This window comes from Tympanuchus pallidicinctus, unplaced genomic scaffold (genome assembly GCF_026119805.1).
Source record: "Tympanuchus pallidicinctus isolate F22 unplaced genomic scaffold, pur_lepc_1.0 scaffold108, whole genome shotgun sequence".
NCBI classification, from domain to species: Eukaryota; Metazoa; Chordata; class Aves; order Galliformes; family Phasianidae; genus Tympanuchus; species Tympanuchus pallidicinctus.
This window is the reverse complement of record NW_026294626.1, coordinates 1-23,576: the sequence shown is the minus strand read 5'-3', so window position 1 is coordinate 23,576 and position 23,576 is coordinate 1. Positions and strand designations below refer to the sequence as shown.

Genomic DNA, 23,576 nt, shown 5'->3' with positions numbered 1-23,576 from the left:
GGGGTCACATTGAAGTGACATCGGGGTCACAATAAGTGACATCGGAGTCACATCGAGGTCACATTGGGGTCACATTGAAGTGACATCGGGGTCACGTCAAGGTCACATTGGGATCCACATTGAAGTGACATCGGGGTCACATTGGGGTCCACATTGTAGTGACATCGGGGTCACATCGAGGTCACATTGGGGTCACACAGGGGTCACATTGAAATGACATCAGGGTCACATTGGGGTCACATTGAGGTCGGGGTCACATTGCGGTCCACATTGAAGTGACATCGGAGTCACATTGAGGTCACATTGGGGTCACATTAAGTGACATCAGGGTCACATTGGGGTCACATTAAGTGACATCGGGGTCACATCGAGGTCACATTGGGGTCACACAGGGGTCACATTGAAGTGACATCGGGGTCACATTGAGGTCACAGTGGGGTCACGTTGGGGTCACATTGAAGTGACAGCGGGGTCACAGTGGGGTCACGTTGGGGTCACACCGTGGTGACGCTGTGGTGACTTTGGGATCATGCTGTGATCACGTTGTGGGGACGTTGGGGTCACACCGTTGTGACACTGTGCTCACATTGGGGTCACATTGGGGTGACGTTGCGGTGACACTGGGGTCACATCAGGGTCACGTGGGAGTCATTTTGGGGTCACATTGTGGTGTCATTGGGGTCACATCAGGGTCGCATTGAGGTGACATTGGGGTCACATGATGGTGTCCTTGGGGTCACATCAGGGTCACATTGGGGTGTCATTGGGGTCACATCGGGGTCACACTGAGGTGACATTGGGGTCACATCAGGGTCGCATTGAGGTGACATTGGGGTCACATCAGGGTCGCATTGAGGTGACATTGGGGTCACATTGGGGTGTCATTGGGGTCACATCAGGGTCACATCAGGGTCGCATTGAGGTGACATTGGGGTCACATTGGGGTGTCATTGGGGTCACATTGTGGTGTCATTGGGGTCACATCAGGGTGACATTGCAGTGACATTGGGGTCACATTGGGGTCACATTGAGGTGTCATTGGGGTCACATTGTGGTGACATTGGGGTCACACTGAGGTGTCATTGGGGTCACATCAGGGTGACATTGCAGTGACATTGGGGTCATTTTGGGGTCACACTGAGGTGTCATTGGGGTCACATTGTGGTGTCATTGGGGTCACATCAGGGTGACATTGCAGTGACATTGGGGTCACATTGGGGTCACATTGAGGTGTCATTGGGGTCACATCAGGGTGACATTGGGGTCACATCAGGGTCACATTGCAGTGATATTGGGGTCACATTGGGGTCACATTGAGGTGTCATTGGGGTCACATCAGGGTGACATTGCAGTGACATTGGGGTGACATTGGGGTCACATCAGGGTCACATTGGGGTCATATTGTGGTGTCAAAGTGTTCCATCACTCTCTTGGGGTGACAAAGGCCACCACAGGGGTGACATGGGGACCCCAGAGGGACACCATAGGGACACCATAGGGACACCATAGGGACACAATTGAAGTGCCATAGAGGTGCTATAGGGATGCTGTAGGGGGGACATGGGGACATCCTGGGGTTCCATAGGGGTGACATAGAGGCAGCATAGGGGTGACATAGGAATGCCATAGGGTCACCATGGGGATGACAAAGGGACACCATAAGGATGCCATAGAGGTGACACAGGGACAGCATAGGGACAGCATTGGGGTGTTACATGGGTGGCACAGGGGTCATAGGGACACATGAGGAGCCATAGGGACACATGAGGAGCCATAGGGACACATGAGGACACCATAGGGACACATGAGGAGCCATAGGGACACATGAGGAGACCATAGGGACACATGAGGAGCCATAGGGACACATGAGGAGCCATGGGGACACATGAGGAGCCATAGGGACACATGAGGAGCCATGGGGACACATGAGAAGCCATAGGGACACATGAGGAGCCATGGGGACACATGAGGAGCCATAGGGACACATGAGGAGCCATAGGGACACATGAGGAGCCATGGGGACACATGAGGAGCCATGGGGACACATGAGGAGCCATAGGGACACATGAGGAGCCATAGGGACACATGAGGACACCATAGGGACACATGAGGAGCCATAGGGACACATGAGGAGCCATGGGGACACATGAGGAGCCATAGGGACACATGAGGAGCCATGGGGACACATGAGGAGCCATGGGGACACATGAGGACACCATGGGGACACATGAGGACACATAGGGACACATGAGGAGCCATAGGGGCACATGAGGAGCCATAGGGACACATGAGGAGCCATGGGGACACATGAGGACACCATAGGGACACATGAGGAGCCATGGGGACACATGAGGAGCCATAGGGACACATGAGGAGCCATGGGGACACATGAGGAGCCATGGGGACACATGAGGAGCCATGGGGACACATGAGGACACCATAGGGACACATGAGGATGCCATAGGGGCACCCAGGGATGCCATAGGGACACATGAGGAGCCATGGGGACACATGAGGAGCCATAGGGGCACATGAGGACACCATAGGGACACATGAGGAGCCATGGGGACACATGAGGAGCCATAGGGGCACATGAGGACACCATAGGGACACATGAGGACACATAGGGACACATGAGGAGCCATGGGGACACATGAGGAGCCATGGGGACACATGAGGACACCATGGGGACACCATAGAGACACATGAGGAGCCATAGGGGCACATGAGGAGCCATAGGGACACATGAGGAGCCATGGGGACACATGAGGACACCATAGGGACACATGAGGAGCCATGGGGACACATGAGGAGCCATGGGGACACATGAGGACACCATGGGGACACATGAGGACACATAGGGACACATGAGGAGCCATAGGGGCACATGAGGAGCCATAGGGACACATGAGGAGCCATGGGGACACATGAGGACACCATAGGGACACATGAGGAGCCATGGGGACACATGAGGAGCCATAGGGGCACATGAGGACACCATAGGGACACATGAGGAGCCATGGGGACACATGAGGAGCCATGGGGACACATGAGGACACCATGGGGACACATGAGGACACATAGGGACACATGAGGAGCCATAGGGGCACATGAGGAGCCATAGGGACACATGAGGAGCCATGGGGACACATGAGGACACCATAGGGACACATGAGGAGCCATGGGGACACATGAGGAGCCATAGGGGCACATGAGGACACCATAGGGACACATGAGGAACCATAGGGACACATGAGGAACCATAGGGGCACACAGGGCTGCCATAGGGACACTTGAGGACACCATAGGGACACATGAGGACGCCATAGGGGCACATGAGGAACCATAGGGGCACACAGGGCTGCCATAGGGACACTTGAGGACACCATAGGGACACATGAGGACGCCATAGGGGCACATGAGGAACCATAGGGGCACACAGGGCTGCCATAGGGACACATAGGGACACCATAGGGACACCATAGAGACACATGAGGAGCCATAGGGACACATGAGGACACCATAGGGACACGTAAGGTCGCCATAGGGGCACACAGGGCTGCCATAGGGACACCATCGGGACACATGAGGAGCCATAGGGGCACACAGGGATGCCATAGGGACACATGAGGAGCCATAGGGACGCATGAGAACGCCATAGGGGCACACTGGGATGCCATAGGGACATAAGGTTGCCATAGGGACACATGAGGACACCATAGGGACACGTAAGGATATCATAGGGACACATGAGGAACCATAGGGGCACACAGGGCTGCCATAGGGACACTTGAGGACACCATAGGGACACATGAGGACGCCATAGGGACACATGAGGAGCCATGGGGACACATGAGGACACCATAGGGACACCATAGGGACACATGAGGACGCCATAGGGGCACACAGGGATGGCATAGGGACACATGAGGAGCCATAGGGACACATGAGAACGCCATAGGGGCACACAGGGATGCCATAGGGACACGTAAGCACACCATAGGGACACCATAGGGACACATGAGGAGCCATAGGGGCACACAGGGATGCCATGGGGACACATGAGGAGCCATAGGGACACATGAGAACGCCATAGGGGCACACAGGGATGCCATAGGGACACGTAAGCACACCATAGGGACACATGAGGATGCCATAGGGGCACACAGGGATGCCATAGGGACACATGAGGACGCCATAGGGGCACATAAGGATATCATAGGGACACATGAGGATGCCATAGGGACACATGAGGACACCATAGGGACACACAGGGATGCCACAGGGACACATAAGGTGGCCATAGGGGCACACAAGGATGCCATAGGGACACGTAAGGTCGCCATAGGGGCACACAGGGCTGCCATAGGGACACGTAAGGTCGCCATAGGGGCACACAGGGCTGCCATAAGGACACGTAAGGTCGCCATAGGGGCACACAGGGCTGCCATAGGGACACATTAGGTCGCCATAGGGGCATACAGGGCTGCCATAGGGACACGTAAGGTCGCCATAGGGGCAGCGCGGGGTGCCCTATGGGTGCTGTTCCCCACAGGTACATGCCTGAGGGCCTGCAGTGCTCGTGCGGCCCCGACTGGTACACGGTGGGCACCAAGTACCGCAGCGAGTATTACACGTGGTTCCTCTTCATCTTCTGCTTCGTCGTCCCCCTCTCCCTCATCATCTTCTCCTACTCCCAGCTGCTGAGCGCTCTGCGTGCCGTGAGTGGGGGGAGAGGGAGAGGGAGGGCTGGGAGTGAGGAAGGCACAGGGGGAGGGGAGGAGGAGGGGCGGAGAGACGGAGGGGCTGTTCGTGGGGGAGGGATGAGGGGATGGGGGAGAAGGAAAGGGATGGGGAGAGGAGGGAATGGAGAGAGGGAGGGGGAGGGGGGATGGGGAGAGGGAGGGATGGGGGGAGGGAGAGGGAGGAAATGGAAAGAAGGGGAATGGGGGGAGGAGGGAATGGGAAGAGGGAGAGAGAAAATGGAAGATAAAGGGAAAGGGAGGAGTGGGGAGAGGGAGGGATGGAGAGAGGGAGGGGGGAATGGGGAGAGGGAGAGGGAGGAAATGGAAAGAAGGGGGAATGGGGAGAGGGAGGAATGAGGAGAGGGAGGAAATGGAAAGAAGGAGGGAATGGGGAAAGGGAGGGAGAAAATGGAAGAATAAGGGGGAAGGGAGAAGTGGGGAGAGGGAGGGAAGGAGAGAGGGAGAGATGGTGGGAGGAGAGGAGTGATAAAGGGAGATGGAGGAGAGAATGAGGAGAGGGAGAGATGGGGAGGAGAGGAGTTGGTAGAGAAAGAAGGGAGGGAGAATGAGGAGAGGGAGGGGGGTGGAAAAGGGGTGGGGTGTGGGGGGGGAAGGGAGGGGAAGAGGGGAGGATTAAGGATGGAGAGAGGGAGAGGCTGTTTGTGGGGAGGGATGAGGGGATGGGGGAGAAGGAAAGGGATGGGGAGAGGAGGGAATGGAGAGAGGGAGGAAATGGAAAGAAGAAGAATGGGGGGAGGGAGAAATGGGGAGATGGAGAGGGAGGAAATGGAAAGAAGAAGGGGGAAGGGAGGAGAGGGGAGAGGGAGGGGTGGAGAGAGGGAGAAATGGTGGGAGGAGAGGAGTGATAAAGGGAGAGGGAAGGGAGAATGAGGAAAGGGAGGGATGGGGAGGAGAGGAGTTGTTAGAGAAAGAAGGGAGGGAGAATGAGGAGAGGGAGGAGGGTGGAAAGGGGAGGGGTGTGGGGGGGGAAGGGAGAGGGAGAGGGGAGGATTAAGGATGGAGAGAGGGAGAGGCTGTTTGTGGGGGAGGGATGAGGGGATGGGGGAGAAGGAAAGGGATGGGGAGAGGAGGGAATGGAGAGAGGGAGGGGGAGGGGGGATGGGGAGAGGGTGAGGGAGGAAATGGAAAGAAGGGGGAATGGGGGGAGGGAGGAATGGGGAGATGGAGAGGGAGGAAATGGAAAGAAGGAGGAAGGGAGGGGTGGAGAGAGGGAGGAGGGAATGGGAAGAGGGAGAGAGAAAATGGAAGATAAGGGGAAAGGGAGGAGTGGGGAGAGGGAGGGATGGAGAGGGAGGGGGAGGGGGGAATGGGGAGAAGAGGAAATGGGGAGAGGGAGGGGGAGGAAATGGGGAGACGGAGGGGGAGGCAATGGGGAGAGGGAGGGGGGCAATGGGGAGAGGGAGGGGGAGGCAATGGGGGGAGGGAGGGGGAGGCAATGGGGAGAGGGAGGAGGAGGAAATGGGGAGACGGAGGGGGAGGAAATGGGGAGAGGGAGGGGGAGGAAATGGGGAGAGGGAGGGGGAGGAAATGGGGAGAGGGAGGGAGAGGAAATGGGGAGAGGGAGGGGAGGAATGGAAAGGGGAGTGGGGTGAGGATTTGGGATTGGGATAGGATTGGGGTTGGAGTGGGGATGGGGTGAGAATGGGGTTGGGGATGGGATAGGATTGGGGATGGGATGGGATTGGGATGAGATGGAATGGAAATGGGAGTGGGGTGAGGATTTGGGATTGGGATTGGGGTGGGATGGGATTGGGATTGGGATTGGAGTGGGGATGGGGTGAGAATGGGGTTGGGGATGGGATGGGATGGGATTGGGATGGAGATGGAAGGGAAATGGGGGTGGGGTGAGGATTTGGGATTGGGATTGGGATTGGGATTGGGGTGGGGTGGGATTGGGATTGGGGTGGGATGGGATTGGGATTGGGATTGGGGTAGGGATAGGGTGAGAATGGGGATTGGGGATGGTATATGGGATTTGGGATTGGGGATGGGATGGGATGAGACTGGGATGGAAATGGAACGGGAATAGGGGTGGGGTGAGGATTTGGGACTGGGAGTGGGAATGGGGTGGGGGTGGGGTGAGGAGGGATTGGGATTGGGATTGGGGTGGGGTGGGGATGGGGATTGGGGTGGGGTGGGGATGGGGATGGAATGGGGTTGGGGTGAGAATGGGGATGGGGATTGGGGATGGGATGCGATTGGGATGAGATGGAATGGAAATGGGGGTGGGATTAGGATTTGGGATTGGAATTGGGATGGGAATAGGGTGAGAATGGGGATTGGGATTGGGATTGGGGATGGGATGGAATGGGGTTGGGGCTGGGATGGGATGAGATTGGGATGAGATGGAATGGGAATGGGGGTGGGTGAGGATTTGGGATTGGGAATGGGATGGGATGGGATAGGATTGGGATTGGGGATTGGGGTGGGGATAGGGTGAGAATGGGGATTGGGATTGGGGTTGGAGTGGGGATGGGATTGGGAATGGGGTTGGGGATGGGATGGGATGCGATTGGGGATGGGATGGGATGGGATGAGATTGGGATGGAGATGGAATGGAAATGGGGGTGGGGTGAGGATTTGGGATTGGGATTGGGATTGGGGCGGGATGGGGGTGAGGAGGGATTGGGATTGGGATTGGGGTGGGTTGAGGATGGGGATTGGGGTGGGGTGGGGATGGGGATGGAATGGGGTTGGGGTGAGAATGGAGATGGGGATTGGGGATGGGATGTGATTGGGATGAGATGGAATGGAAATGGGGGTGGGATTAGGATTTGGGATTGGGATTGGATGGGAATAGGGTGAGAATGGGGATTGGGATTGGGATTGGGATTGGGGATGGGATGGAATGGGGTTGGGGCTGGGATGGGATGAGATTGGGATGAGATGGAATGGGAATGGGGGTGGGTGAGGATTTGGGATTGGGAATGGGGTGGGATGGGATAGGATTGGGATTGGGGATTGGGGTGGGGATAGGGTGAGAATGGGGATTGGGATTGGGGTTGGAGTGGGGATGGGATTGGGAATGGGAATGGGGGTGGGATGGGATGCGATTGGGGATGGGATGGGATGGGATGAGATTGGGATGGAGATGGAATGGAAATGGGGGTGGGGTGAGGATTTGGGATTGGGATTGGGATTGGGGCGGGATGGGGGTGAGGAGGGATTGGGATTGGGATTGGGGTGGGTTGAGAATGGGGATTGGAGTGGGGTGGGAATGGGGATGGAATGGGGTTGGGGTGAGAATGGAGATGGGGATTGGGGATGGGATGTGATTGGGATGAGATGGAATGGAAATGGGGGTGGGATTAGGATTTGGGATTGGGATTGGATGGGAATAGGGTGAGAATGGGGATTGGGATTGGAGTGGGGATGGGGTGAGAATGGGGTTGGGGATGGGATAGGTTTGGGGGTGGGATGGGATTGGGATGAGATGGAATGGAAATGGGAGTGGGGTGAGGATTTGGGATTGGGATTGGGGTGGGATTGGGATTGGGGTGGGGATGGGGTGAGAATGGGGATTGGGATTGGGGTTGGAGTGGGGATGGGATGGAATGGGGTTGGGGCTGGGATGGGATGGGATTGGGATGGGATGAGATTGGGATGGGCATGGAGGTGGAATGGAAATGGGGGTGGGGGTAGGATTTGGGATTGGGATTGGGGTGGGGAGGGATTGGAATTGGGATTGGAATTGGGATGGAGATGGAATGGAAATTGGGGTGGGTTGAGGATTTGGGATTGGGATTTGGAATGGGGTGGGGGTGGGCTGGGATTGGGGATTGGGGTTGGGGTTGGGGTTGGAGTAGGGATGGGGATGGAATGGGATGAGATTGGGGTGGAGATGGAATGGAAATGGGGGTGGGGTGAGGATTTGGGATTGGGATTGGGGTGGGGGTGGGGTGAGAATGGGGATGGGGATTGGGGATGGGATGGGGGTGGGAATGAAATGGGATGCGATTGGGATGAGATGGAATGGAAATGGGGGTGGGGTTAGGATTTGGGAATGGGATTGGGGTGGGGTTGGGGTTGGATGGGATTGGGATTGGAATTGGAATTGGTGTGGGGATAGGGTGAGAATGGGGATTGGGATTGGGGTTGGAGTGGGGATGGGATGGAATGGGGGTGGGGATGGGATGGGGATTGGGGATGGGATGGGATGAGATTGGGATGGAGATGGAATGGGAATGGGGGTGGGGTTAGGATTTGGGATTGGGATGGGGGTGTGGTTGGGGTGGATGGGATTGGGATTGGAATTGGGATTGGGATGGGGATAGGGAGAGAATGGGGATTGGGATTGGAGTTGGAGTGGGGATGGGATGGAATGGGGTTGGGGATGGGATGGGATTGGGATTGGGATGGAGATGGAATGGGGATGGGTGAGGATTTGGGATTGGGATTGGGAATGGGGTGGGATGGGATGGGATTGGGATTGGGGATTGGGGTGGGGATGGGGTGAGAATGGGGATTGGGATTGGGGTTGGAGTGGGGATGGGATGGAATGGGGTTGGGGATGGGATGGGATGGGATTGGGATGGAGATGGAATGGGAATGGGGGTGAGGTGAGGATTTGGGATTGGGATTGGGGTGGGGATAGGGTGAGAATGGGGATTGGGATTGGGAATGGTATGGGGATGAGGATGGAATGGGGTTGGGGATGGGATGAGATTGGGATGAAGATGGAATGGAAATAGGGGTGGGTGAGGATTTGGGATTGGGATTGGGAATGGGGTGGGGGTGAGGAGGGATTGGGATTGGGATTGGGAATGGGGTGGGATGGCGGTGGGGTGGGATTGGGATTGGGGTGGGGATGGGATGAGATTGGGATGGAAATGGAATGGAAATGGGGGTGGGGTTAGGATTGGGATTGGGATGGGGATTGGGATTGGGATTGGGATTGGGATGGGAGTGGGGAGGGATTGGGGATCAGTTGGGTTGGGATGGTGTTATTGGGGTTAGGGGCGCTGTTATTCAGTATTGGGGTGCTGTTATTTGGGATTGGGGTGCTGTTATTTGGGATTGGGGCGCTGTTATTTGGGATCAGTTGGTTTGGGATGGTTTTATTTGGGAGTGGGGCGATGTTATTTAGGATTGGGGTGCTGTTATTTGGGATTGGGCCGGTGTTTGGTATTGGGGCGCTGTTATTTGGGATCTGTTGCAATGGGGTGCTGTTATTCGGTATCGGGACACTGTTATTTGGGATCAGGGCGCTGTTATTCGGGATCGGGGCGCTGTTATTCGGGATCGGGGCGCTGTTATTTGGGATCAGGGCGCTGTTATTCGGGATCAGGGCGCTGTTATTCGGGATCAGGGCGCTGTTATTTGGGATCAGGGCGCTGTTATTCGGGATCGGGGCGCTGTTATTTGGGATCAGGGCGCTGTTATTTGGGATCAGGGCGCTGTTATTTGGGATCGGGGCGCTGTTATTTGGGATCAGGGCGCTGTTATTCGGGATCAGGGCGCTGTTATTTGCGATCAGGGCGCTGTTATTTGGGATTCGGGGCGCTGTTATTTGGGATCAGGGCGCTGTTATTCGGGATCGGGGCGCTGTTATTTGGGATCGGGGCGCTGTTATTCGGGATCAGGGCGCTGTTATTTGGGATCAGGGCGCTGTTATTTGGGATCGGGGCGCTGTTATTTGGGATCAGGGCGCTGTTATTTGGGATCAGGGCGCTGTTATTCGGGATCAGGGCGCTGTTATTTGGGATCGGGGCGCTGTTATTTGGGATCGGGGCGCTGTTATTTGGGATCGGGGCGCTGTTATTCGGGATCAGGGCGCTGTTATTCGGGATCGGGGCGCTGTTATTTGGGATCGGGGCGCTGTTATTTGGGATCAGGGCGCTGTTATTGGGGATCAGGGCGCTGTTATTCGGGATCGGGGCGCTGTTATTTGGGATCAGGGCGCTGTTATTTGGGATCAGGGCGCTGTTATTCACTATTGGGCGCTGTTTTTTGGGATCAGGGTGCTGTTATTTGGGATCTGTTGCATTGGGGCGCTGTTATTTGGGATCAGGGCGCTGTTATTTGGGATCAGGACGCTGTTATTTGGGATCAGGGCGCTGTTATTCACTATTGGGCGCTGTTTTTTGGGATCAGGGTGCTGTTATTTGGGATCTGTTGCATTGGGGCGCTGTTATTTGGGATCAGGGCGCTGTTATTTGGGATCAGGACGCTGTTATTTGGGATCAGGGCGCTGTTATTCGGGATCGGGGCGCTGTTATTTGGGATCAGGGCGCTGTTATTCGGGATCAGGGCGCTGTTATTTGGGATCGGGGCGCTGTTATTTGGGATCAGGGCGCTGTTATTTGGGATCGGGGCGCTGTTATTTGGGATCGGGGCGCTGTTATTCGGGATCAGGGCGCTGTTATTCGGGATCGGGGCGCTGTTATTTGGGATCGGGGCGCTGTTATTTGGGATCAGGGCGCTGTTATTGGGGATCAGGGCGCTGTTATTCGGGATCGGGGCGCTGTTATTTGGGATCAGGGCGCTGTTATTTGGGATCAGGGCGCTGTTATTCGGGATCGGGGCGCTGTTATTCGGGATCAGGGCGCTGTTATTTGGGATCAGGGCGCTGTTATTTGGGATCAGGGCGCTGTTATTCGGGATCGGGGCGCTGTTATTTGGGATCGGGGCGCTGTTATTTTGGATCAGGGCGCTGTTATTTGGGATCAGGGCGCTGTTATTTGGGATCAGGGCGCTGTTATTTGGGATCGGGGCGCTGTTATTTGGGATCCGGGCGCTGTTATTTGGGATCGGGGCGCTGTTATTTGGGATCAGGGCGCTGTTATTTGGGATCGGGGCGCTGTTATTCGGGATCGGGGCGCTGTTATTCGGGATCAGGGCGCTGTTATTTGGGATCAGGGCGCTGTTATTTGGGATCAGGGCGCTGTTATTGGGGATCAGGGCGCTGTTATTTGGGATCAGGGCGCTGTTATTGGGGATCAGGGCGCTGTTATTCGGGATCAGGGCGCTGTTATTTGGGATCAGGGCGCTGTTATTTGGGATCAGGGCGCTGTTATTTGGGATCAGGGCGCTGTTATTGGGGATCAGGGCGCTGTTATTTGGGATCAGGGCGCTGTTATTTGGGATCGGGGCGCTGTTATTTGGGATCAGGGCGCTGTTATTTGGGATCAGGGCGCTGTTATTGGGGATCAGGGCGCTGTTATTTGGGATCAAGGCGCTGTTATTTGGGATCAGGGCGCTGTTATTTGGGATCAAGGCGCTGTTATTTGGGATCAGGGCGCTGTTATTTGGGATCGGGGCGCTGTTATTTGGGATCAGGGCGCTGTTATTTGGGATCAGAGCGCTGTTATTTGGGATCGGGGCGCTGTTATTTGGGATCAGGGCGCTGTTATTCGGGATCGGGGCGCTGTTATTTGGGATTCGGGCTCTGTTATTTGGGATCGGGGCGCTGTTATTTGGGATCGGGGCGCTGTTATTCGGGATCAGGGCGCTGTTATTTGGGATCAGGGCGCTGTTATTCGGGATCGGGGCGCTGTTATTTGGGATCAGGGCGCTGTTATTTGGGATCAAGGCGCTGTTATTTGGGATCGGGGCGCTGTTATTTGGGATCAGGGCACTGTTATTTGGGATCAGGGCGCTGTTATTTGGGATCAGGGCGCTGTTATTTGGGATCAGGGCGCTGTTATTCGGGATCGGGGCGCTGTTATTTGGGATCGGGGCGCTGTTATTCGGGATCGGGGCGCTGTTATTCGGGATCAGGGCGCTGTTATTTGGGATCAGGGCGCTGTTATTTGGGATCAGGGCGCTGTTATTGGGGATCAGGGCGCTGTTATTTGGGATCAGGGCGCTGTTATTGGGGATCAGGGCGCTGTTATTCGGGATCGGGGCGCTGTTATTTGGGATCAGGGCGCTGTTATTTGGGATCAGGGCGCTGTTATTGGGGATCAGGGCGCTGTTATTTGGGATCAGGGCGCTGTTATTTGGGATCGGGGCGCTGTTATTTGGGATCAGGGCGCTGTTATTTGGGATCAGGGCGCTGTTATTGGGGATCAGGGCGCTGTTATTTGGGATCAAGGCGCTGTTATTTGGGATCAGGGCGCTGTTATTTGGGATCAAGGCGCTGTTATTTGGGATCAGGGCGCTGTTATTTGGGATCGGGGCGCTGTTATTTGGGATCAGAGCGCTGTTATTTGGGATCGGGGCGCTGTTATTTGGGATCAGGGCGCTGTTATTCGGGATCGGGGCGCTGTTATTTGGGATTCGGGCTCTGTTATTTGGGATCGGGGCGCTGTTATTTGGGATCGGGGCGCTGTTATTCGGGATCAGGGCGCTGTTATTTGGGATCAGGGCGCTGTTATTCGGGATCGGGGCGCTGTTATTTGGGATCAGGGCGCTGTTATTTGGGATCAGGGCGCTGTTATTGGGGATCAGGGCGCTGTTATTTGGGATCAAGGCGCTGTTATTTGGGATCAGGGCGCTGTTATTTGGGATCAAGGCGCTGTTATTTGGGATCAGGGCGCTGTTATTTGGGATCGGGGCGCTGTTATTTGGGATCAGAGCGCTGTTATTTGGGATCGGGGCGCTGTTATTTGGGATCAGGGCGCTGTTATTCGGGATCGGGGCGCTGTTATTTGGGATTCGGGCTCTGTTATTTGGGATCGGGGCGCTGTTATTTGGGATCGGGGCGCTGTTATTCGGGATCAGGGCGCTGTTATTTGGGATCAGGGCGCTGTTATTCGGGATCGGGGCGCTGTTATTCGGGATCAGGGCGCTGTTATTTGGGATCAAGGCGCTGTTATTTGGGATCGGGGCGCTGTTATTTGGGATCAGGGCACTGTTATTTGGGATCGGGGCGCTGTTATTTGGGATCAGGGCGCTGTTATTTGGGATCAGGGCGCTGTTATTCGGGATCAGGGCGCTGTTATTTGGGATCGGGGCGCTGTTATTCGGGATCGGGGCGCTGTTATTCGGGATCAGGGCGCTGTTATTTGGGATCAGGGCGCTGTTATTTGGGATCAGGGCGCTGTTATTGGGGATCAGGGCGCTGTTATTTGGGATCAGGGCGCTGTTATTGGGGATCAGGGCGCTGTTATTCGGGATCAGGGCGCTGTTATTTGGGATCAGGGCGCTGTTATTTGGGATCAGGGCGCTGTTATTTGGGATCAGGGCGCTGTTATTGGGGATCAGGGCGCTGTTATTTGGGATCAGGGCGCTGTTATTTGGGATCGGGGCGCTGTTATTTGGGATCAGGGCGCTGTTATTTGGGATCAGGGCGCTGTTATTGGGGATCAGGGCGCTGTTATTTGGGATCAAGGCGCTGTTATTTGGGATCAGGGCGCTGTTATTTGGGATCAAGGCGCTGTTATTTGGGATCAGGGCGCTGTTATTTGGGATCGGGGCGCTGTTATTTGGGATCAGAGCGCTGTTATTTGGGATCGGGGCGCTGTTATTTGGGATCAGGGCGCTGTTATTCGGGATCGGGGCGCTGTTATTTGGGATTCGGGCTCTGTTATTTGGGATCGGGGCGCTGTTATTTGGGATCGGGGCGCTGTTATTCGGGATCAGGGCGCTGTTATTTGGGATCAGGGCGCTGTTATTCGGGATCGGGGCGCTGTTATTTGGGATCAGGGCGCTGTTATTTGGGATCAAGGCGCTGTTATTTGGGATCGGGGCGCTGTTATTTGGGATCAGGGCACTGTTATTTGGGATCGGGGCGCTGTTATTTGGGATCAGGGCGCTGTTATTTGGGATCAGGGCGCTGTTATTCGGGATCAGGGCGCTGTTATTTGGGATCAAGGCGCTGTTATTTGGGATCAGGGCGCTGTTATTTGGGATCAGGGCGCTGTTATTTGGGATCAAGGCGCTGTTATTTGGGATCAGGGCGCTGTTATTTGGGATCGGGGCGCTGTTATTTGGGATCAGAGCGCTGTTATTTGGGATCGGGGCGCTGTTATTTGGGATCAGGGCGCTGTTATTTGGGATCAGGGCGCTGTTATTCGGGATCGGGGCGCTGTTATTTGGGATCGGGGCGCTGTTATTTGGGATCGGGGCGCTGTTATTTGGGATCTGGGCGCTGTTATTCGGGATCGGGGCGCTGTTATTTGGGATCAGGGCGCTGTTATTCGGGATCAAGGCGCTGTTATTTGGGATCGGGGCGCTGTTATTTGGGATCAGGGCGCTGTTATTTGGGATCGGGGCGCTGTTATTTGGGATCAGGGCGCTGTTATTTGGGATCAGGGCGCTGTTATTTGGGATCAGGGCGCTGTTATTCGGGATCAGGGCGCTGTTATTTGGGATCGGGGCGCTGTTATTTGGGATCGGGCGCTGTTATTCGGGATCAGGGCGCTGTTATTCGGGATCAGGGCGCTGTTATGTGGGATCAGGGCGCTGTTATTTGGGATCAGGGCGCTGTTATGTGGGATCAGGGCGCTGTTATTTGGGATCAGGGCGCTGTTATTCGGGATCGGGGCGCTGTTATTTGGGATCAGGGCGCTGTTATTTGGGATCGGGGCGCTGTTATTTGGGATCAGGGCGCTGTTATTTGGGATCGGGGCGCTGTTATTTGGGATCAGGGCGCTGTTATTTGGGATCAGGGCGCTGTTATTCGGGATCAGGGCGCTGTTATTTGGGATCGGGGCGCTGTTATTTGGGATCGGGCGCTGTTATTCGGGATCAGGGCGCTGTTATGTGGGATCAGGGCGCTGTTATTTGGGATCAGGGCGCTGTTATTTGGGATCAGGGCGCTGTTATGTGGGATCAGGGCGCTGTTATTTGGGATCAGGGCGCTGTTATTCGGGATCGGGGCGCTGTTATTTGGGATCAGGGCGCTGTTATTTGGGATCAAGGCGCTGTTATTTGGGATCAGGGCGCTGTTATTTGGGATCGGGGCGCTGTTATTTGGGATCAGGGCGCTGTTATTTGGGATCGGGGCGCTGTTATTTGGGATCAGGGTGCTGTTATTCGGGATCGGGGCGCTGTTATTTGGGATCGGGGCGCTGTTATTTGGGATCAGGGCGGTGTTATTTGGGATCAAGGCGATGTTATTTGGGATCAGGACGCTGTTATTTGGGATCGGGGCGCTGTTATTTGGGATCGGGGCACTGTTATTTGGGATCAGGGCGCTGTTATTTGGGATCGGGGCGCTGTTATTTGGGATCAGGGCGCTGTTATTTGGGATCTGGGCGCTGTTATTTGGGATCGGGGCGCTGTTATTTGGGATCGGGGCGCTGTTATTCGGGATCGGGGCGCTGTTATTTGGGATCAGGACGCTGTTATTTGGGATCGGGGCGCTGTTATTTGGGATCAGGGCGCTGTTATTCGGGATCGGGGCGCTGTTATTTGGGATCAGGGCGCTGTTATTCGGGATCAGGGCGCTGTTATTCGGGATCGGGGCGCTGTTATTTGGGATCAGGGCGCTGTTATTTGGGATCGGGGCGCTGTTATTTGGGATCGGGGCGCTGTTATTTGGGATCAGGGCGCTGTTATTTGGGATCGGGGCGCTGTTATTCGGGATCGGGGCGCTGTTATTTGGGATCGGGGCGCTGTTATTTGGGATCAGGGCGCTGTTATTCGGGATCAGGGCGCTGTTATTTGGGATCGGGGCGCTGTTATTTGGGATCAGGGCGCTGTTATTTGGGATCAGGGCACTGTTATTCGGGATCAGGGCGCTGTTATTTGGGATCAGGGCGCTGTTATTCGGGATCAGGGCGCTGTTATTTGGGATCAGGGCGCTGTTATTTGGGATCAGGGCGCTGTTATTTGGGATCAGGGCGCTGTTATTTGGGATCAGGGCGCTGTTATTTGGGATCAGGGCGCTGTTATTTGGGATCAGGGCGCTGTTATTTGGGATCAGGGCGCTGTTATTCGGGATCAGGGCGCTGTTATTCGGGATCGGGGCGCTGTTATTTGGGATCGGGGCGCTGTTATTCGGGATCAGGGCGCTGTTATTTGGGATCAGGGCGCTGTTATTTGGGATCGGGGCGCTGTTATTTGGGATCAGGGCGCTGTTATTTGGGATCGGGGCGCTGTTATTCGGGATCGGGGCGCTGTTATTTGGGATCAGGGCGCTGTTATTTGGGATCTGTTGCATTGGGGCGCTGTTATTTGGGATCGGGGCGCTGTTATTTGGGATCGGGGCGCTGTTATTTGGGATCAGGGCGCTGTTATTCGGGATCAGGGCGCTGTTATTTGGGATCGGGGCGCTGTTATTCGGGATCAGGGCGCTGTTATATGGGATCAGGGCGCTGTTATTCGGGATCAGGGCGCTGTTATTTGGGATCGGGGCGCTGTTATTCGGGATCAGGGCGCTGTTATTTGGGATCAGGGCGCTGTTATTTGGGATCAAAGCGCTGTTATTTGGGATCGGGGCGCTGTTATTTGGGATCGGGGCGCTGTTATTTGGGATCAGGGCGCTGTTATTCGGGATCGGGGCGCTGTTATTTGGGATCGGGGCGCTGTTATTCGGGATCAGGGCGCTGTTATTTGGGATCAGGGCGCTGTTATTCGGGATCAGGGCGCTGTTATTTGGGATCAGGGCGCTGTTATTTGGGATCAGGGCGCTGTTATTCGGGATCAGGGCGCTGTTATTTGGGATCGGGGCGCTGTTATTTGGGATCAGGGCGCTGTTATTTGGGATCAGGGCGCTGTTATTCGGGATCGGGGCGCTGTTATTTGGGATCAAGGCGCTGTTATTCGGGATCGGGGCGCTGTTATTTGGGATCGGGGCGCTGTTATTCGGGATCAGGGCGCTGTTATTTGGGATCAAGGCGCTGTTATTCGGGATCGGGGCGCTGTTATTCGGGATCAGGGCGCTGTTATTTGGGATCGGGGCGCTGTTACTTGGGATCAGGGCGCTGTTATTTGGGATCGGGGCGCTGTTATTTGGGATCAGGGCGCTGTTATTTGGGATCGGGGCGCTGTTATTTGGGATCAGGGCGCTGTTATTTGGGATCGGGGCGCTGTTATTCGGGATCAGGGCGCTGTTATTTGGGATCGGGGCGCTGTTATTCGGGATCAGGGCGCTGTTATTTGGGATCGGGGCGCTGTTATTCGGGATCAGGGCGCTGTTATTTGGGATCGGGGCGCTGTTATTTGGGATCAGGGCGCTGTTATTTGGGATCAGGGCGCTGTTATTTGGGATCAGGGCGCTGTTATTCGGGATCAGGGCGCTGTTATTTGGGATCAGGGCGCTGTTATTCGGGATCAGGGCGCTGTTATTTGGGATCGGGGCGCTGTTATTTGGGATCAGAGCGCTGTTATTTGGGATCGGGGCGCTGTTATTTGGGATCAGGGCGCTGTTATTTGGGATCGGGGCGCTGTTATTCGGGATCAGGGCGCTGTTATTTGGGATCAGGGCGCTGTTATTTGGGATCAAGGCGCTGTTATTTGGGATCAGGGCGCTGTTATTTGGGATCAAGGCGCTGTTATTTGGGATCAGGGCGCTGTTATTCGGGATCAGGGCGCTGTTATTTGGGATCAGGGTGCTGTTATTCGGGATCGGGGCGCTGTTATTTGGGATCTGTTGCATTGGGGCGCTGTTATTTGGGATCAGGGCGCTGTTATTTGGGATCGGGGCGCTGTTATTTGGGATCAGGGCGCTGTTATTTGGGATCAGGGCGCTGTTCTTTGGGATCAGGGCGCTGTTATTTGGGATCGGGGCGCTGTTATTTGGGATCAGGGCGCTGTTATTCACTATTGGGTGCTGTTATTTGGGATCAGGGCGCTGTTATTCGGGATCAGGGCGCTGTTATTTGGGATCAGGGCGCTGTTATTCACTATTGGGTGCTGTTATTTGGGATCAGGGCGCTGTTATTTGGGATCAGGGCGCTGTTATTCGGGATCAGGGCGCTGTTATTTGGGATCAGGGCGCTGTTATTCGGGATCAGGGCGCTGTTATTTGGGATCAGGGCGCTGTTATTCGGGATCAGGGCGCTGTTATTTGGGATCGGGGCGCTGTTATTCGGGATCGGGGCGCTGTTATTTGGGATCAGGGCGCTGTTATTTGGGATCGGGGCGCTGTTATTTGGGATCAGGGCGCTGTTATTTGGGATCAGAGCGCTGTTATTTGGGATCAGGGCGCTGTTATTTGGGATCGGGGCGCTGTTATTCGGGATCGGGGCGCTGTTATTTGGGATCGGGGCGCTGTTATTTGGGATCGGGGCGCTGTTATTCGGGATCGGGGCGCTGTTATTCAGGATCGGGGCGCTGTTATTTGGGATCAGGGCGCTGTTATTTGGGATCAGGGCGCTGTTATTTGGGATCAAGGCGCTGTTATTTGGGATCGGGGCGCTGTTATTCGGGATCAGGGCGCTGTTATTCGGGATCAGGGCGCTGTTATTTGGGATCAAGGCGCTGTTATTTGGGATCAGGGCGCTGTTATTTGGGATCGGGGCGCTGTTATTTGGGATCGGGGCGCTGTTATTTGGGATCGGGGCGCTGTTATTCGGGATCGGGGCGCTGTTATTTGGGATCAGGGCGCTGTTATTTGGGATCGGGGCGCTGTTATTTGGGATCGGGGCGCTGTTATTTGGGATCGGGGCGCTGTTATTCGGGATCAGGGCGCTGTTATTTGGGATCGGGGCGCTGTTATTTGGGATCGGGGCGCTGTTATTTGGGATCAGGGCGCTGTTATTTGGGATCGGGGCGCTGTTATTTGGGATCAGGGCGCTGTTATTTGGGATCAGGGCGCTGTTATTCGGGATCAGGGCGCTGTTATTTGGGATCAGGGCGCTGTTATTTGGGATCGGGGCGCTGTTATTCGGGATCAGGGCGCTGTTATTTGGGATCAAAGCGCTGTTATTTGGGATCGGGGCGCTGTTATTCGGGATCAGGGCGCTGTTATATGGGATCAGGGCGCTGTTATTTGGGATCGGGGCGCTGTTATTTGGGATCGGGGCGCTGTTATTCGGGATCAGGGCGCTGTTATTTGGGATCAGGGCGCTGTTATTTGGGATCAAAGCGCTGTTATTTGGGATCGGGGCGCTGTTATTTGGGATCGGGGCGCTGTTATTTGGGATCGGGGCGCTGTTATTCGGGATCAGGGCGCTGTTATTTGGGATCAGGGCGCTGTTATTTGGGATCAAAGCGCTGTTATTTGGGATCAGGGCGCTGTTATTTGGGATCAGGGCGCTGTTATTCGGGATCGGGGCGCTGTTATTTGGGATCGGGGCGCTGTTATTCGGGATCAGGGCGCTGTTATTTGGGATCAGGGCGCTGTTATTTGGGATCAGGGCGCTGTTATTCGGGATCGGGGCGCTGTTATTTGGGATCGGGGCGCTGTTATTCGGGATCGGGGCGCTGTTATTTGGGATCAGGGCGCTGTTATTTGGGATCGGGGCGCTGTTATTTGGGATCAGGGCGCTGTTATTCGGGATCGGGGCGCTGTTATTTGGGATCAGGGCGCTGTTATTTGGGATCGGGGCGCTGTTATTTGGGATCAGGGCGCTGTTATTCGGGATCGGGGCGCTGTTATTGGGGATCAGGGCGCTGTTATTTGGGATCGGGGCGCTGTTATTTGGGATCAGGGCGCTGTTATTCGGGATCAGGGCGCTGTTATTTGGGATCAGGGCGCTGTTATTTGGGATCGGGGCGCTGTTATTTGGGATCAGGGCGCTGTTATTTGGGATCAGGGCGCTGTTATTTGGGATCAGGGCGCTGTTATTTGGGATCGGGGCGCTGTTATTTGGGATCAGGGCGCTGTTATTCGGGATCGGGGCGCTGTTATTTGGGATCAGGGCGCTGTTATTTGGGATCGGGGCGCTGTTATTTGGGATCAGGGCGCTGTTATTGGGGATCGGGGCGCTGTTATTTGGGATCAGGGCGCTGTTATTTGGGATCGGGGCGCTGTTATTCGGGATCGGGGCGCTGTTATTTGGGATCAGGGCGCTGTTATTCGGGATCGGGGCGCTGTTATTTGGGATCAGGGCGCTGTTATTGGGGATCAGGGCGCTGTTATTTGGGATCAGGGCGCTGTTATTTGGGATCGGGGCGCTGTTATTTGGGATCAGGGCGCTGTTATTGGGGATCAGGGCGCTGTTATTTGGGATCAGGGCGCTGTTATTTGGGATCGGGGCGCTGTTATTCGGGATCGGGGCGCTGTTATTTGGGATCAGGGCGCTGTTATTCGCTAATGGGTGCTGTTATTTGGGATCAGGGCGCTGTTATTTGGGATCAGGGCGCTGTTATTCGGGATCAGGGCGCTGTTATTTGGGATCGGGGCGCTGTTATTCGGGATCAGGGCGCTGTTATTTGGGATCAGGGCGCTGTTATTCGGGATCGGGGCGCTGTTATTTGGGATCAGGGCGCTGTTATTGGGGATCAGGGCGCTGTTATTTGGGATCAGGGCGCTGTTATTTGGGATCGGGGCGCTGTTATTTGGGATCGGGGCGCTGTTATTTGGGATCGGGGCGCTGTTATTTGGGATCAGGGCGCTGTTATTTGGGATCAGGGCGCTGTTATTTGGGATCGGGGCGCTGTTATTTGGGATCAGGGCGCTGTTATTTGGGATCAGGGCGCTGTTATTTGGGATCAGGGCGCTGTTATTTGGGATCGGGGCGCTGTTGTTCGGGATCAGGGCGCTGTTATTCGGGATCAGGGCGCTGTTATTCGGGATCAGGGCGCTGTTATTTGGGATTCGGGGCGCTGTTATTCGGGATCAGGGCGCTGTTATTTGGGATCGGGGCGCTGTTATTTGGGATCAGGGTGCTGTTATTTGGGATCAGGGCGCTGTTATTTGGGATCGGGGCGCTGTTATTTGGGATTCGGGGCGCTGTTATTCGGGATCAGGGCGTTGTTATTTGGGATCTGTTGCATTGGGGCGCTGTTATTTGGGATCAGGGCGCTGTTATTTGGGATCAGGGCGCTGTTATTTGGGATCAGGGCGCTGTTATTTGGGATCAGGGTGCTGTTATTCGGGATCAGGGCGCTGTTATTCGGGATCGGGGCGCTGTTATTCGGGATCAGGGCGCTGTTATTTGGGATCAGGGCGCTGTTATTCGGGATCAGGGCGCTGTTATTTGGGATCAGGGCGCTGTTATTTGGGATCGGGGTGCTGTTATTTGGGATCAGGGCGCTGTTATTTGGGATCGAGGCGCTGTTATTTGGGATCAGGGCGCTGTTATTTGGGATCAGGGCGCTGTTATTCGGGATCGGGGCGCTGTTATTCGGGATCAGGGCGCTGTTATTTGGGATCAGGGCGCTGTTATTTGGGATCGAGGCGCTGTTATTTGGGATCAGGGCGCTGTTATTTGGGATCAGGGCGCTGTTATTCGGGATCGGGGCGCTGTTATTCGGGATCAGGGCGCTGTTATTTACTATTGGGCGCTGTTATTTGGGATCAGGGCGCTGTTGTTCACTATTGGGCGCTGTTATTCGGGATCGGGACGCTGTTATTCACTATTGGGCGCTGTTATTTGGGATCTGTTGCATTGGGGCGCTGTTTTTTGGGATCAGGGCGCTGTTATTTGGGATCAGGGCGCTGTTGTTCACTATTGGGCGCTGTTATTTGGGATCTGTTGCATTGGGGCGCTGTTATTCACTATTGGGCGCTGTTATTTGGGATCAGGGCGCTGTTATTTGGGATCTGTTGCATTGGGGCGCTGTTATTCACTATTGGGTGCTGTTATTGGGGATTGGGGGCTCGGTGGGGTTGGGGTCGCTGTGACGGCTTCCCTGGGCGCCGCAGGTGGCGGCGCAGCAGCAGGAATCGGCCACGACGCAGAAGGCGGAGCGCGAGGTGTCGCGCATGGTGGTGGTGATGGTGGGCTCCTTCTGCGTGTGCTACGTGCCCTACGCCGCCCTGGCCATGTACATGGTCAACAACCGCGACCACGGCCTCGACCTGCGCCTCGTCACCATCCCCGCCTTCTTCTCCAAGAGCGCCTGCGTCTACAACCCCATCATCTACTGCTTCATGAACAAGCAGGTGGGCAGCAGGCTGGGGGGGGGGGGGCAGATGGGATGGGGACAGATGGGGGGAGACAGATGAGGGTGAGAGATGGGATGAGGACAGATGGGGGGGGAAAGATGGGGGGACAGATGGGATGGGGACAGATGGGGGTGAGAGATGGGATGAGGACAGATGGGATGGGGACAGATGGGGGTGAGAGATGGGATGAGGACAGATGGGGGGGACAGATGGGATGGGGACAGATGGGATGGGGAGAGATGGGGGGGGACACCAGGATGGGGGGGACAGATGGGGGGGGACAGATGGGATGGGGACAGATGGGGGGGGACACCAGAATGGGGGGGGGACAGATGGGGGGGGACAGATGGGGGACAGATGGGATGGGGACAGATGGGGGTGGGAGATGGGATGGGGACAGATGGGGGGGGACACCAGGATGGGGGGGGACAGGTGGGATGGGGACAGATCGGGGGGGACAGATGGGGGTGAGAGATGGGATGGGGACAGATGGGGGGACAGATGGGATGGGGACAGATGGGGATGGGGAGAGATGGGGGGGAACACCAGGATGGGGGGGACAGATGGGGGGGACAGATGGGATGGGGACAAATGGGGGTGAGAGATGGGATGGGGACAGATGGGGGGGGGACAGATGGGGGGACAGATGGGATGGGGACAAATGGGATGGGGACAGATGGGGGGGACACCAGGATGGGGGGGGACAGATGGGGGGGACAGATGGGATGGGGACAGATGGGGGGAGAAAGATGGGGGGGGACAGATGGGGGGGACAGATGGGGGGGGACAGATGGGATGGGGACAGATGGGGGGGGACACCAGGATGGGGGGGGACAGATGGGATGGGGACAGATGGGGGAACAGATGGGATGGGGACAGATGGGATGGGGACAGATGGGGGGGGACACCAGGATGGGGGGGACAGA

The 23,576-nt window shown here is 55.9% G+C and overlaps 1 protein-coding gene and 1 long non-coding RNA gene across 2 annotated transcripts in view; both read left to right on the top strand.

Annotated features, from left to right (window-relative positions):
- OPN1SW (opsin 1, short wave sensitive) overlaps positions 1-22,658 on the top strand; it is a gene marked incomplete at its 3' end in the record, with an annotated part of 36,532 nt that extends 13,874 nt beyond the window's left edge. Inside the window, exons 3-4 of the mRNA XM_052669009.1 lie at positions 4,556-4,721; positions 22,408-22,658. Coding sequence (XP_052524969.1) covers positions 4,556-4,721; positions 22,408-22,658 — 417 coding nt within the window. The remainder of the gene's footprint in view (positions 1-4,555; positions 4,722-22,407) is intronic.
- Positions 4-439, top strand: LOC128073795 (uncharacterized). The gene is made up of 3 exons (XR_008202883.1): positions 4-25; positions 58-90; positions 373-439. It is a non-coding gene; the product is annotated as an uncharacterized LOC128073795 (long non-coding RNA).
- Positions 22,659-23,576: the final 918 nt, after the last annotated feature.